Source organism: Manis pentadactyla, chromosome 3, assembly GCF_030020395.1.
Source record: "Manis pentadactyla isolate mManPen7 chromosome 3, mManPen7.hap1, whole genome shotgun sequence".
Taxonomy (NCBI): Eukaryota; Metazoa; Chordata; class Mammalia; order Pholidota; family Manidae; genus Manis; species Manis pentadactyla.
The window spans coordinates 216,144,888-216,160,024 of NC_080021.1; the positions used below are offsets into that span (position 1 = coordinate 216,144,888).

Here is a 15,137-nt window from a genome sequence, read left to right on the forward strand (position 1 = left end):
CAAATTATACAGTAGGTGTGAGCCATTTCTTTTAAAGCAAATCTGGTAAATCTTGGAAAAGAAAACCTAGAGGGTTTTAGTTAATTTATTTTGAAATCTTCAAGAGGTGTTGAAGGAAGCGCAGCTCCCCGGAGGAGACTCTCACAGCTGAGGGAAATGAAAGCTAAGCAGAGCAGCCACCCCAGGAGCCACGAGGGGGTGGAGGCCGGCGGAGGCTAGCGGAGGCTGACGGAGGCTGAGGCTGGCTCTGGGCCCACTCATGTGGGTGCCGAAAGGGGGTTCAGGAGGCAGAGTGTTCAGTCTTGGCTGATTTGGGGGGACAAGGCCACTTAGCTGCCTTCTGCGCCCGTAGGCATTGGGGGGGGTGGGAAGCAGAGTGTAACGCACGTGCTGAGCTCTGGCCAGGAGTCAGCCAGGGCAGCAGGGGTGGCTGAGGGAGTCGACTTTATCCTTATTCCAAAAGGCGGAGTAAGGTGGGCCTTCAGAGTGGCCACCGACAGCCTTCTGAGCCCAGGATCTTGGCAAGGGTGGGTTTTCTCCTTGTACAATGGATTGGATCATTAGGGAAGCAAAATGTATCAGAACCAGTGGAAAGGATGAGGTGGGGTCTGCCTGAGTTGTTCCTTCTCAGGGTTGCGATGTGTATGGCAGTTGTGCTAGATGCGGGAAAGTGGGGGGCAGGGGTGGCCGGGATGTGCCAGGCCTGCGTCACAAACGTGCACCATGAGCTAGAGGCTCTCATGGGCAGCTCCCCTTTCCTGGCCCAATGTGGGCACAGACACCTTGGTTGAGATCCATGTTGGAAGTTCTGTCCATTCCAGCCTCTGGCTCATAGAGTCAGGTGGCCGTCAGCAAATGGGAGACCTTCAGGCACACCGTCTGGAACACTTGAATATTTCAGGAGCCACTTGAAGTGTAGACTCAGAATCTTCTAGAAGGAAACTTCCAGGTCAGCATCCACACCACAGCATGTCAGATGCATGGTCTTAGAGTGTCTGCAGGGGCACATCCACCAATGGGGCCCTGACTGCCATTGCAGACAGTCCAGGGGAGGAGAAGGAGACCCTGGTCCAGGGTCTTGACTGAACGGGGGCCAGGGTTTAGGGATGTTTGTGACCTTGAAAGAAAGTCAGGACAGCAGGCCCTGACCGTCCAGTCTGCTTTGAGCTGCCTCACACCTTCCCTGTGTCACCTCTCACCTGCAGCAACATGGAATTCCCATCCCAGTCACCCCCAAGAACCCATGGAGCATGGACGAGAACCTCATGCACATCAGGTAAGACATGGCCCACCTGTCCACTGCTATGCCCACCTGCTCCGAGCCAGGAGGTAGTAGTGACCTGACATGTGGTCCCTGCCCTCATAGCGTGGTGGAGGCGGCAGGGTGGCGGTGATGGGGGGATTCACAACTCATTCACAGCTCTGCTGAGTGCTGGGGTAAGTAACAGGCGCCTGGCCTTAGCTGGGGTATCAGGGAGGGCTTCTTTGAGGAAGTGGCATTTGAAGTTAAAACCTCAAGGATAAGGAGGGACTGGCCAGGGCACAGGGGAGAGCGTTTAATGCAGAGGGAACAGCATGTATGAAGGTCCCCCAGACGTAGTGCCCTGGGCACCCAGAAGACTGAGGGAAACCGCCCAGCCTCCTCTCCAAACCTGCAGTTCCCACAGCCGGACGGTTTGCTCAGGCAGGGTTGGCCGCAGCCGCTGTGGCAGAGAGAAAAGGGCAGACGGGACTTGTGTTGGGGCGTGCGTGTGGCAGGGTGTCGCCGCGTCGCGTCCCTCTGCCCGTCCCCTGCTGATCCCTCTCTTCCGTCTCCTCCCGCAGCTACGAGGCTGGAATCCTGGAGAACCCCAAGGTAACCCCCGAGTCCTCTGAGCGCCGTGTTCGGTGGTAGCCGCTCTGAGCCGACGCCGTCTGATGTGTTTGTAGCCTAATTTGAAATTTCACGGGGGGCCGGGCGTGGGGCTGGGGCCAAGCCCTGCCTGTGTCTCCCGCCCTCCCCACCAGGCGCCCCTCTGCCTGCCCACTCCACGCTGCGCTTTAAGATCCCCCCTCCCTGGCGCTCTTTTTCTAATTGCTGCTGAGATGAATAGGGGAAGGAAATATTTCAGGGCAGCATAGAGGGAGAGTGTGATTGTGAGACAATAAAGAAGCAATTAGGCAGATGAGACACTTGTGGGAGGGCCCAGCCTGTGCCCACCAGCTCTCAGGCCTCTGCTGCTGCAAGGGGGGCAGGGGGCCCAGACTAGAGCCTCAGGACCCATTTGTCTGGGTTTGTGCCACACGCCAGCCTGAGGCAGGCCGCCCTGATCCCCCCTGTCCCCGGCCTCCGGGCTGACCAGGCTGGGCTCTGGCCCTGTTTGAAGTTTAGGATTTCTCTCCCTGGGGGTTTTCCTTTGTATCTCCCCCTGCCCACCGTGGGAGATGGAGGAGGCAGGGCGAAATCTATCCTGGGAAGAGAAAAATCTCTTTGTCCCCGAGGGAACGTCTCCATTCCCTGGCTCGGCCCCACACCCAGGCGGTGGGTTTGGGGGTGGGATGGGCGGCTTGTCTGACAGAGGGAAGAAGTGTGCTGGGGGGGAGGGGAGGGGGTTTTGGGCAGCTGGGCCTGGGGGATCCAAGAAGGCCAGCTGGAGGGGAAGGTGCCCAGGGGGGCTTTGTGAGGGCGGGGAGAGCTGGAGCCCTGTGGGGGGTCCCAGGACGGTTCCCCACAGGGCCCAGGCTCCTTGGCTGGTGTTGGCGATAATTGCACATTTCTGGGCGCAGGTGTAGCCTTTGCCCAGCTTGCTGTCCTTGGCTCCTGGCCGGAGTGTCCTCATTCTGTGGGCGAGGAGACCCAAGCACGGCCGGCTGGCAGGTGGCCCCGCTGCAGGAGCTGGCCCTCAGCTCCTGTGCTTCCCCCACTGCCCGCCCTGTCCTCACCTGCCCGGCCCTACCGTGTCACTCAAGGGAGCCTGCACCCCTGCCCCCTGGTGGCTGATGGCCCCACAGGACTGCTGCCTGCTGGCCACAGGTTTTTCCAGTTCATGCTCTGCTTGACCCCACGACACTCAGGCTGGCCGCCCCTAATTAGCCAGTCAGTCAGCACCAAGGGGGGCGGGGAGGCTGGGCCCGGCAGAGGCGGGGACTCTGCAGCCCATATCACCCCGGCACACTGCAGGCCCCTCCCCACCCCTCGCCAGGCAGCCTGTGGCACTTCTCACCTCCGCTCTGGAGGGAACAGGTGGGCAGGCACCCTCAGACAGCCTGGGGTCGCAGGCCTGTGTGACCCTGCCTCGTGAACAGCCTGTCTAGTGAGGGCAGTGGATGGAGAGTAAATTCTAGAGAGAGTGTCTTTTTAAGGATCCTGACACCCACGCAAGGCAGAAAGCTTTGGTGCTTAGCTCCCAGAGGTGGGGAACCTAGGTCTGGATCCCAATTCCGCTTCTTAATTGCTGTGCAACCTCGGGCGAGTTACCCAACCTCTCTGAGCCCCCGATTCCCCATGCACACAGTAGGAAACCGCAGCACCTCTCTCCTGAAACATCAAAAGCACTTGGCCCATCCCGCTAGCACAGTCATGGAGCCAGGGGTCCCAGCCCCCCTTCTCTGTCTGCCTAAGATTCTTTGGGGAGGAAGGGGCCAGAGTTCCCCCCAGGGCTCCGCTGCTCAGGCAGGAAACCTGGGCCCCGTGTGCGTCAAGGGGAAACATTCCCCTGAGAAGTGTGGGCCAGGCTGAAGAACCCAGGGTCCAGCTCTCCCAGCCCACCCTGCTGCAGGGTGGGGGTCTGTGCCGTCGAGGGCGCCCCCAGGCTGAACGCCAAGACCCTCCCCTCCACTCCCAGATCTGCTGTGCATGGGGGCAATTGTCCCGTAGATCTGGGAACAGGAGGACGCAGCAGCCAGGGGACCGGGGGCCTACCGTCCACAGCGGGGAAGCGCTGCCCCGGCAGCCCCAGCCCATCGGGAGGAGACGGGGAGACAGAGCTTAAGGGGACCGGTGCCCCCTCCCCCTCTCCAAAAAAGCCCCGAGACTTGCCGAAGGGAGGGTTTGAAGGCAGATGGTGGAGCCATTTTCTGCCTCCGTGAGGGCTGATTGAAGGGCAATGAGGCAGCTAATGCGAAGAAAGATAGAAATTTACTTCCTTTAACTTCATACGGCCCACAGTGAAAGAGTTCATTCAGTCGCCGGCCCGCCATATCTGATGGGTGAATAAACCATTTGCCGCATCGATCATGCCTCTACATCATGGTTTAGTTCATGGGCCATTTGCTTCCAATTTCTCCTCCTCGGCCCTGTTTCATGCTTTCTTTCGCCCTCTCCCCCGGCCCCCCCATTCTCCCTCTCTTTTTCTTCACTCTCTTCCCTCCCCCAGGCCCCCCCAAGATGACATTGGAAGTGAGCCCTCCCGCTGGGATGGATAAATAGATGGTATTGATACTCAGCAACAAACTATTTGTCATTTGAACTGGGCTTTTAGGAGGGACGGTAAAAAGCAGGCACCTCAGAATGCAAAGCAAATGTCGCTTTATTTCTATTTAGTTATTTTATCTAATCGGTGCTGTCAGGGTGTCGGAAGCCTCCACCAGCTGCTGTGGCTTCCACTGGAGAGAGTGGGATGCTCAGCCCGCGGCGTCTTCCACCGCCTCTTCCCTTCCAAGTGCACGTGTTCTCACCCTCTGTTCAACTCCGGGAAGAGGAGGGGAAAGCTCCAAGCCCCAGGCACCGCGCAGGTGGAGGTGGGAGGGGACGGGGCTGGGCGGAGGAGCAGGGACGCGGCCCTGGCCTCCAGTTTGAGTTCAGCCAGTACTTCGGGGCCAGTGGGGAACCCCGGGCAGGGGCAGGGCCTGCGGAGGGGGGTCTGTCACCAGGAGGTCCCAAGCTCTGGTTCGCTTTCACTTTTGGCTGAGGATGGCCCCCAGGCCTATGTGTGCCCCAGGAATGCAGTGGTTAGCAGGGTCCAGGGGGCCCGGGGAGCCAGGCCTTTCTCCGAAACCAGCCCTGATGCCTGCCTGCCCCCGTGACTGACCATATTGGCGATGTCCTTTCCGCTGTTTCTCAGCCCTCTGGTTACTCAAGCAGTGGGAACTGGGCAGGGCGTGGGGGCTGTGGGGGTGCGGGATAGAAAGAGCACTGGACAGAGAATCCAGAGTCCCAGGCTGAAGGGGCCAGGCAGTGTGATGTGGACAAGCCGCTTCTTTGGGCTTGGTTTTCTATGTGGTCCATGGAGGCATCAGGCACCCGTAAGGAACCCCCTCCTTTGGTCTGTCTTTGAGGTCAGTTCTGAGTCCCTGCTCCCACCCCACAAATGGAAACACATGAAGGGCTGCAGCTGGTCCCAAGTCGCACAGCACCTTGGAGGTGCAGAGGGCTGAATCACAGTCCGCACTGAGCGCGGAACGAGAGCTCCGAGGACCAATCTTCCCTGTCTGCCCAGGACTCGGGCTTTCCCGAGGTATGGTTGGCCACCCTGGCATAGTCGAGCGGCCAAGGTGAAGGCTGCAGCGCACTGCCGGCAGCCGCCCTAGAGGCCCGAGTGCAGGAAGGCACCACCAGGAGCGCACCCCAGCTGCCCTTCCCGCCTGCAGAGCAGTTTACTGCAGGCACCTGGTCTTCCTGGTCATTTTTTTCAGTGATTTTCATGTCCAGTAAAAAAATATAACTGCATGCTTAAATTGTAAGGTAGTCAAGGGCAGGTATCATTTCCCCCATTTTACAGACGAGGCAAATGAGGCTCAATAAGAGGCAGCAGCTTGCCCAAGGCCCTGCGACCAAGGTCCTGACTCCCAGCTTTGGGGGGGTGTTCTGCCACTCTGAAATCCAGCACGTACTTGTTGAGGGCCTCGCGGGTCCCCTGCCTTGTGTCACATGGTACACACCTGCACAGGACTCAGCCTCAGCCACAGGCTGTCTCCCTCGGCCTCTATTTCTTCATCTATAGACAGGGTGACAGTACATGACCGTGCCGAACAGGGCTGCTGAGAACACCAAAGAAACTGCAGATGGAAAGTAATACGTGAATATTTGTGGGGTTTTAAAAGCAAAGACTTAAGGGACTACAAGTCCCAGCTGTCAGCAGGTGGACAACAGCTGGGCCTGGGATGCCCGCAGGAGGGATGTGAGCAGTCAGGCCCCAGAGGCCTCAGTCTCCATGATGGCAAGGGTCCAAGCCACGACCTGGGGGGCCTGGGGCCCCACAGGGTGGGAGGGAAGTTTGAGAATTCGAGGCAACCAGCAGCCCCTCCACCACTGCATCAAAACAAGAGGCCCATTTCCAACACACCCACGAAAAAATATACATAGAGGTTGATGTGTTTTCAAATGGGTTTTTGCTTTGCACTTCTCTTTTTTCTCTGTGAGTATTAACCTCGGGGACCCCGGGGACGGCTCTGCTCGCCGGAGCACCTGCTGGGGTCACGCGTAGTCATTAGCTTTGCGGTCAGTGCAGAATAACCCCCAATTCCCGGCGCCTGCGAGAGCGTGTGCGCCCGCTCCCAGGAAGCCCACGGAATGCCGCCACCACGCTTCTCTGAAGTCGCACTTTTCCTGCCTGACTTGTTCCTCTCCTGCTATTCTACCTCCAGCTGTGGGGGCGTCGAAGAAAAAGATGAGATCAAGTTGAGGGGAAAAATTGTCTGATTTCTTGAGCCCTTTGTTTCCCGGGCCCCTGGCAAGCTGGGCTGGCTTGGACTGGCGGCTGGGAGGCCTGGTGGACAGTGCCAGTGGGCAGCAAGTGCCAGCCACCCCCTGGTTCTGGAGAGGGGTACAGATTTCTGCAGGAGGTGGGGTGCAAAACTTCCAGGGACTGGCACGGTACCCCATCTAACCTTTCTGGCTTTTGTCAGAACCAAGCGCCTCCAGGCCTCTACACAAAGACCCAGGACCCTGCCAAAGCCCCCAACAGCCCTGACATCCTGCTGATTGAGTTCAAGAAAGGTAGGCGGATGACCACCTGTTGGGATTGGAGGGCGTGGGCTCTTGTGGCCCTGGCTGCTCTGCCCTCCCTTCCTGGGAGCCTGGGCACAAGCCCTGTGTATCAGTGCCTCCTGCATTCCCCGGAGGCATAGTTTGGGTAGGGGCTTCGAGGGTTCCCAAGTGCCCCCTTGCCTGGATGGCATGAGCCATGGAAGCATCCAGGCTTGCCGGGGAGGCACCCTCAGCTGCCTGTCACACCGACTCACAGGCCCAGGTCTGGAATGGTAGCATTCCCACCGCTGAGCAGCCACTTGCCAGCTGCTCTGGGACTTAGGGCAAGTCACTCAACTGTCCTGGGCCTCTGGTTCTTCTTCATAAGCTGGGGATAAAAGAGCACCGGCTGCCTTGTGTTTTCGTGATGTAGAAGGAAGCCTGGAATGCGTCCAGCACAGGGGCCCTGCCGACCCCACTGCTGAAGCCTCTCGAGTCCCAAGTTAGCTACTTCACCCCACACCTCCTCCCCAGGCTCCAAAATGTTGCCAGTCTTGCTCCCCTTGGCAGTGGATGGGTGTCCTGATCTCATCTTCACTGCTTTCAATAAGAAGTGTTTGCTGGTCTTCCAGAATGCCCAGCCTCAAGCCTGGCACCAGGGACACCTCTGGAGAACAGACGAAGGCCTAGTGATGGGAGCAAGACCAGGATCAGAGCGAGTGCTCAAGGAGTCCAAGGAAAACTTTCCAGGAGACTGCAGAAATCAGGGAGGCTTCCTGGAGGAGATGGTGCTGGGCAGGAGCTGGAGGAACTGAGAGGGGGGTGTGAGGGTCTCCCAAGCCCAGGCAAGGAGGCTGGACCATCCATCTACAAGGCAGCTGCGCAGGCTGGAGCAGGCAGCAGAGGGAGAGGGCTCTGCAGAGAGGCCTGGCCAAGCTCTGGAGCTCGACCTATCCCAGGGCACCCAGAGACCAAGGGTCTGGGAAGGAGACGGGAGGTTCGGATCCCTGCTCTCTGTCATGCTGGCGTGACCTTGACAACCGGCTTCACCCTCTGGGCCTCGGGCCTGCTCACCTACCAGGTGGGCATGGAAGTGGTCCTCGCAGGGGCTAAGCACGGTGGACAGCTGAGGTCATGGGAAACAGAGGCTGTTAGAACTTTAATAACCCACCTCTTCCTAGCCTTTCCCAAGAGCCTGACCAGGACAGTGGGCATCTTCATGCTGCTCCATCTGTCCAAACCCTTGAATTTCATGCCACTTGGGGACCAAAGAGCCGTGGTCTGAGGCCCCTCAAGGAGGCTGGAGCTCTAAGTGCCTGTTTTGAAGGCATGGGGCCTCTTTGGACAGCATCTCTGAGAAGGTGGTGGAACAGCTCCCCAGGAGCTGAGTGAGGGGTGGGAGGCAGTGGGGGTCCTCCAGGCATAGGGCAGCCCTGCGGGATGGGCCGCAGAAGAAACGTGATCCATTTTAATGATTTGGGGGACTGTCTGGGAAAAAAAAATAGGCGAGAGGAACCCTCCCTGACTACTCCCCATTCACCCTCTAGTTAATTTATTTGAAGTTTTAATCTAATTATTAACTATTTTAAAGGCTAAGAGGCTTTCTCCGGCAGCGGCCCCAACAATGTCAGCTCCGCTCTGGGGCAGGCCCCATCCAAGGCCCCGGGAAGGCGATAATAGGCCCAGGGAGGGAGAGGGGAGAGGCGGGGGGGTGGCGAGAGGGGCTTAAGGTTCATTATTGGGCAGACTTACATTTAATAGCAATTTACAACCAAGTTATAAAACCCCTGGAAATGGGGGTTAAGAATGGCCGGACTGACAGCGCCTTGAGCGAAGCCCCTCCAAGCGGCGCCTGGCTAATAAAGACTCGAGGGCCGCTATTGAGGCCTGATTGGCACCCGGTCGCTGGCTACATGGTAATGAGCTGGGCAGATGGGTGGGGGATTAGCCGCCAACTTTGAACAGCTTTTCTTTGTCACAGTTACAGCTCTCTTGTTAGCCCCCTGATACATTTATTGCTCATTTCACACCGCTCCAGAAAGTGCCCCATGCTATTGAAAGTCAGCCCTGAACCCACCCCTGGCCCCCCTCCCTGTCACCCCCCTTGACTGGCCTTCCCTTCCCTCCAAGCAGTGGGCTGCCTCCCTCCTGCCCTCCTGCCCTCCTGCCACCCCAGACCCGACTTCTCAGAATTCAGGGACGCCTCCAGCACCCCGTCTGCCGGAGCGGGCACCATTTCACCCCCATCAATCAGACGGCTGAGTGCGGGTCTGGGGTGCAGGGTTGGGGCTAGGGGGTCTGCCTGACAGACGTGGTGGGGGCTGTGATGGCGGTGTGTGTGTGTGTGTGTGTGTGTGTGTGTGTGTGTGTGTGTGTGTGTGTGAGCACAGCCACACCTCGGCCAGGCGGCCCCCTGGTAACTGGTGGGACAGAAGGTGCTCCAGGCCTAAGACAATGGTGGAGCGTGAAATTCAATTAGTTCAGGGCCTGGTTCCAATTTCACAGCCCCTAAATGCAAAAGGGGCGAAGAGAATGGGAAGGGAGGGGGGCGTGCGTTTTTATTGCATTTTCCCTTTCATTCTGGGGGGCTTTCTTGCCCCTTCTCTCCCCCAGCAGGCCACAACCTGCACAGGGCTTTTCAAGGAGTCATTTGGAGTCCATATCTGTCACATCCATTTAAGGCGTTTCGGGTGGAGGGAGGGGGCGGGGTGGCAGGCGCAGGCTCCTCCACTGAGCTCTGGCCAAAGACCCACTACCCTCCTCTCCCTCCCTAGGGGTCCCCGTGAAGGTGACCAACGTCAAGGATGGCACCACCCACTGTACGTCCTTGGAGCTCTTCACATACCTGAATGAAGTTGCGTGAGTGCCTGCAGCCCAGCCCAGCTTCCCAGGAAACCACTGTCTAGTCCAGGCCACTATGGCTGATGGTCACAGCCTGAGGCTCAGGGGCCGAGGAAGGCCAGCCTGTGTCCTGCAGGCAACCCCATAGGCTTGGTGGCCAGGTGACCCTCAGCCGTGGAGGTAACAGCCCCAGGGGGCCTACTTTCCCCAGGGACCGTCCAGCTGGACAGAGGAAGAGATGAGCAGGGTCAGGGCCTGTACCCCAAGGCACAGGACGGCGGTAACAGAAGTTGCTAATTGAATTAACAGGCACTTTCTTCGCTCTGCAAGCCTGTTTCCCCACCTGTACCAAGGGCGGTTGGACCAGGTGACCTGGCTCAGATGCTCCCTGAGTCTCAGATCCTGAGATGGTGCCAGGTGCTCCGCATGTGGCCCTGGGGTGGGCACAGCCTGGCTGGGTGGGTAGCATCTGACAGCAAACCTCATGGCAGCATCTGGCTCCGAGTGACTCGCTCTCCCCACAGGGGCAAGCACGGCGTGGGCCGCATCGACATTGTGGAGAACCGCTTCATCGGGATGAAGTCCCGAGGTGAGTCTGCTCACCACCCCTGGGGGTGCGCCTCGGCTCCCGGGGACCCCAGTCTCCTGAGATCCCCATCCCCTCCCAACCACATGGGGGACTTTGGGCAAGTCCCTTCACCCCACCAGACTCAGTTTCTTCCCTGCAAAATGGGGATAATGGGCCCTTTGCCGCTGATGTCAAGGGTATTAGAAGAGCCATGTGGGGAGCAGGGGGAGTCTGGGGGACCAGAAGAGGCTCCGGGGGGGAGAGGCCGGGGCCAGGCTGTGGGGGGTCAGGCTGTCCTGTGCCCCAGCGAGTTGGCCAGGTTTGGAGGCAGGCCATGCAGGGTCATAAGGCTGCATTGATGAGGCTGCCACCTGGGCAGGGCCAGAATCCTGTGATGGGCGCGGTGAGCCGCCAGGCGTGGGACGGGAGCCCATTTTGCAGGGATGGGCAGGGCTCAGCCTCACTGCCATGTAGCTGCCTTGGCAAAGCCGCCCGCCAGCATCTGGCTGGGCCAGGAGGGAGGAAATGCTGGTCCCCAGTCAGGTGCATCTGTCTTCTCTCAGTAACCAGAGCCCGTGATTCTCTGTCCGTCACTCACCGGGTCTTCACGACCACCCGTTCCTCCAGGACTCAGTTACCCCATGCAAGGGACTCACATCCCTGGGGCTTTGCCAGTGTGATGAAACAATACCACCTGCTTGGAGACCTCCAAGAGGGTGGGACAAGCTTTCAGCAGGGGCAGCCTTAAATTGAACACCTGCATTTTCAAATATTGGTGGTGGGGATCAGGGGCCCCCTGTTTTTTGGCAGGTGCTTAAGGTCAACTTAAAATGTTAACACAACCAAATAAAATCAGGCCAAGGTATAGCCTTTCAGACATCTTCACTGAGAGTCTTAAAATCCAAAGAGAGCTGAGGACCAGACTTCTGCTGTTGGAAAAGGAAGGGTAGGGCCCAGGAGGCAGACTGCCAGGGTTCTCGCCTCCGGTTTGCCAGCCTTGCCCGATGGCCTTGGACTGAATCCTCTCTGGGCCTCCATTTTCCCAAGTGCAATGTGGTGGGCCTGGGGGTGGGCATCAGATCCTTCCAGCTCTGACCTGTTTGGACTTATCTCCAGAGGTGTGGGGAGGAGGGAAGCCCCGCTCCGCCCCTTCCGGAAGGCCTTGCTGAAAACAATATTACTAATGAGCTGCCCCCTTTCATCCTCACTTACCTTTGTCCTAACCTATATTAACATCTGATTAAACGTACCTTTGTCTCAGTCTGCCCTTGGGAAACAGCACAATGTAACTCATCAAAAGCAGACTTAGGAAGGACCTTGGGGAGCAGAGACCAGCACCCTCGTTTGTTTAAAGAGAGGGAGCCCAAGGTCAAAAGTCACAGGCAGGAGCAGGACTGACACCCAGGTACTGAGGCAAGGAGTTGGGGGGGGGCTACAGCTGGAATTCTGGAGTGGGACGGAGCTGGGTTCTAGCCCATGTTTGAGAGCAGGAGCTGGTGCAGGGGTGGTCCTCTAAATGGCAGCAGCCCCAGGGGTTGCTCAAATGGCAGAGGCAGCCCTGTGGGAGCCGTCAGTGTGGCTCAGAGATGCCCACCACTTTGACACCTCTGTCTTGCCCCTCCCGTGCCCGTGGCAGGCATTACTAATTGATAGCAGCTGGGTCTCAGTGCTGTAGGCAGTCATTACCAATCAGTCAGAATTGGTACTTCTAGCCAAAATGAACTGCCTTCCCCTATTGGAAAGATAAGGATGGCCTGAGGTCACTCTGTGAAATGGCATCCTGCCAGGTAGGGAGAGTCGATCAGACTGGAACTAAAGGAGGTGATGATGAAGGCCTGGACTGGGCTGTTCTAGGAAGACATCCTGGAGGAGGTGGCGGGAGCATAGGCTTCATCTGGTAGAATGTGGAATAGACAAGGTGGAGTGGGAACATGCAAATGGATGGTAGCAAACGTAGAAGGTTCCCTGGGTGGCCAGTTGGGTCTGATGGGGTCCAAGCCCCTGGAGCTCTTGACCCATCTGGGCCTGGATGGTGGTCTCACCACCTTTTCCCCAGAGCTGGGGGTGTCATCACCACTGAAGTTCAGAGCCTTGAGATGCTCAGTCAGTTCCGACTCCCTTGGCTTCTTACCTCCCACCCAAGGAAGGGGGTCCAGGAGCACAGCCTTCATGGTGCCCAAGTACTGTGGATATACCCGTGGGGGGCCGTCCCAAAAAGATAGACTTTACTGTGAAAGTTGTACAGTCTTCGAGAAAGACAGTCAGGATTCTGAGTCTCAGAAGTTGCTGCGTGACCTTAAGCAAGCTGCTCTCCTCTCTGTGGGGCCAGACTAGGTGATCTCCAGATTTCCCTCTGAAGTTCAAACTTGCCTATTTTCTTACGGGGGTTGGGGGATGAGAAAAGAAAGTTGCTTGGTAATTTTAGGGTGTTTTCTTTTTATATCTCCACTCAGAATAATTCACTGTGACGAAGAAGGAACAGGAGCCCTAAGTTAGGATGCCCCTACGACTGGGTTTTTATTAAGTCTACAGTAATGGGAGAAGCTGTTAATTGTCAATTACACTGAGGGCAGAGCAGGAAGACACTATTGTTCATATCTCGGTGTACAAGGGGAAAATGTCGTTTGTATTGATTTTACAAAGTTCATAATTGAAATTCGTTAAGGGATTGTTTTTTTCCGGTGGTGGGGGCCAGTGGGCAGTGGGTGGCTAGGGAGTTGGGCAGCACTGGTGCCCTGGGCCTGGGGTGGTCTGCTCAGCGGCACGAGGGGCCGTGGGGTCAGGGGCAGGGGGCTGGGGAAGCCGCAGATGGAGTAACTTTCGCTGGATTGTGGCTGTTCACATCGTCGTCATCACATTATCTTTTTAACTCTGGAGGGGGGCTAATTAAGTGAAGTAAATGAAATCAGTGGGGAGGTAAGGGGGGGCAAGGCAGGCAGGAGGGAAGCAGGGAAGGAGGCAGCCTGTCCTTCTGCTCCCCCTCTCCCTGCTGCTCTAGCCAGCACGCTCCCCTCTCCGCCCAGGGGGGCTCACCTCCCGAGCCCCTCGCACCCCTCACAGCCTGCTTCCTCTCCCTCCCTCTGCACTCTGCCCTCTGACCTCCACTCTTCCTCCTCAGCCCTCCACTTTCTGGCTAAGAAGGAACAAGGGCTGACCACCCACCTACCCACCTGCCTGCCCGCTTGTCTGGGCCTTTCAGAGGCTCCACTCAGATGGAATGTCCCAGATGGAAAGGTGAGGGAGAGCTCGGAAGCAGAGGTGTTCTCACTCCCAGAACCTGGGGAGGCCAGCCTCAGAGGCCCACCCTGATCCCTGGGATGGGGCCTGCGGGCACCAGGAGCAAGCACAGAGGATAGCTGGAGACCCACTGGAACTTACCTCCCCGTCGCCATGGCAACCGCCTCTATCCTTGGCCCTGGTACCTAAGCAGGAGCCCTTGGGCGCCAGCCAACCTCCCTTCCCCCAGCCTTTCCACACCCCTCCCTCTGGATACTGCTTTCCCAGAGGACCAGCGTCTTGGGTCCAGGTGCCCTGACCCCCATCCCCAGCTGAGTTGGCAGATGCCACCCAATTCTGCCAAATTGCTCAATCGGGCCAACCTGGCAGCCTCGGGAACTGACGGGAAGAATTGGAATAGCAGCAGCTGTTTCGGGCACCACCTTTTCCTCCTCGGTCCACTCTTCTCCTCCCATCCCTGGTCCCCCAGCTCCGTGCCCCCTTCCCCACCCCACCCCCCGGCAGTAATTACGGTGTGATTGAAGCCGCTCCACAGAGAACTGCTGACACCTCTGTCTTTTTCCTGTAAACACGGGGAGATGAAAATAGACACTTGGAGCCGCTGTGCGTGTCACTCTGAAGATGTCTGTTGTCTCTGCCACAGCGACAGCGAGACTCAGCTGTCATTTCCTCCCTCTTTTTGCGCAGTGGTTTGTATGCTGACTGTCAAAAGCCCCAAATCCATAGTCTTTTAGCATCAGGTTTCTGTCACTGGTTTTTTTTTAAGTCATTTTTTTTTTCCAGAAGAAATACACAGAAATCATCTGTAGCCCCTTCCCCTGGGGTGAGGAGAGGGAAGGTCTTTAAAATGCTCACACACAGCAACCGGGAAACAAGCTTTTTGATCGGTCACGATCAACTCTTAACACCTAAGAAAAGGAGCAGGAATATTAATTGTGCTGGCATGTTTCGTGGCTGTGGCTTTTCTTGCCCACAACTCTTCCTGTGGCTGGTTCTGAGGCTCTGGAGGGGATGGTGCCACCCGCCAAGCACCCCCTGCACTTTTCCTGGGGAGCGGCTATGATGGGCCAGCAGCAGGGATGAGACTCATCCTTGGGCAAATCATAGCTCATGTTGTCGCTGGGAAGGTGTCCTGGTTGCCTGGCTGGATGGCTGGGAGGCACTGGCTGTGGTGGTGGCGACAGTGCCCCAGCGGCAAACCCAGCAGTGCGCATGCCACACACCAGGGTCATGGTGTGATAGATGTAACTTCCAGGCAGGCCTCGGGGGAAGTCAGATTGAGGAGCAGAAGACCCTTGCAACCTTCTTGTTTTCCAGACAGGTTGCCTGGGGCTCAGAGAGGGGGCTGTGGTGGGCCAATGTCACACAGCAAAGCTCAGCTGGGCCCTCTCTGCAAAGGTTCAAGTTCCAAGTTCTGTGGGGCTTCTGGTCTCCCGCTCCAGCCCCAGTGCAGCTCAGACCGTGCCCCACACCTGGCCCCGCCAAGGACAGAAAAGCAAGAAGGCGGCAGTTTCCCCAGGAGGCGAAAATGAGGAGAGCTCCAGCTCTTGGCCTGCCCAGATGGCGCTGTTGCAGCTGTCTGTGCCAATACAAGGCCAGGCTCTG

General features: G+C 57.7%; 1 protein-coding gene across 3 annotated transcripts in view; it reads left to right on the plus strand.

Moving 5' to 3' along the window:
- ASS1 (argininosuccinate synthase 1) overlaps window positions 1-15,137 on the plus strand; it is a 48,831-nt gene that overhangs the window by 20,495 nt on the left and 13,199 nt on the right. For all 3 annotated transcript variants that reach the window (XR_005030512.2, XM_036913575.2, XM_036913574.2), the window contains exons 8-12: window positions 1,206-1,276; window positions 1,825-1,855; window positions 6,826-6,916; window positions 9,661-9,745; window positions 10,252-10,316. Coding sequence is in view for 2 of the 3 variants with exons in the window: in XM_036913575.2 (XP_036769470.1) it covers window positions 1,206-1,276; window positions 1,825-1,855; window positions 6,826-6,916; window positions 9,661-9,745; window positions 10,252-10,316 (343 nt within the window). In the remaining variant the exon portion in view is untranslated. The remainder of the gene's footprint in view (window positions 1-1,205; window positions 1,277-1,824; window positions 1,856-6,825; window positions 6,917-9,660; window positions 9,746-10,251; window positions 10,317-15,137) is intronic.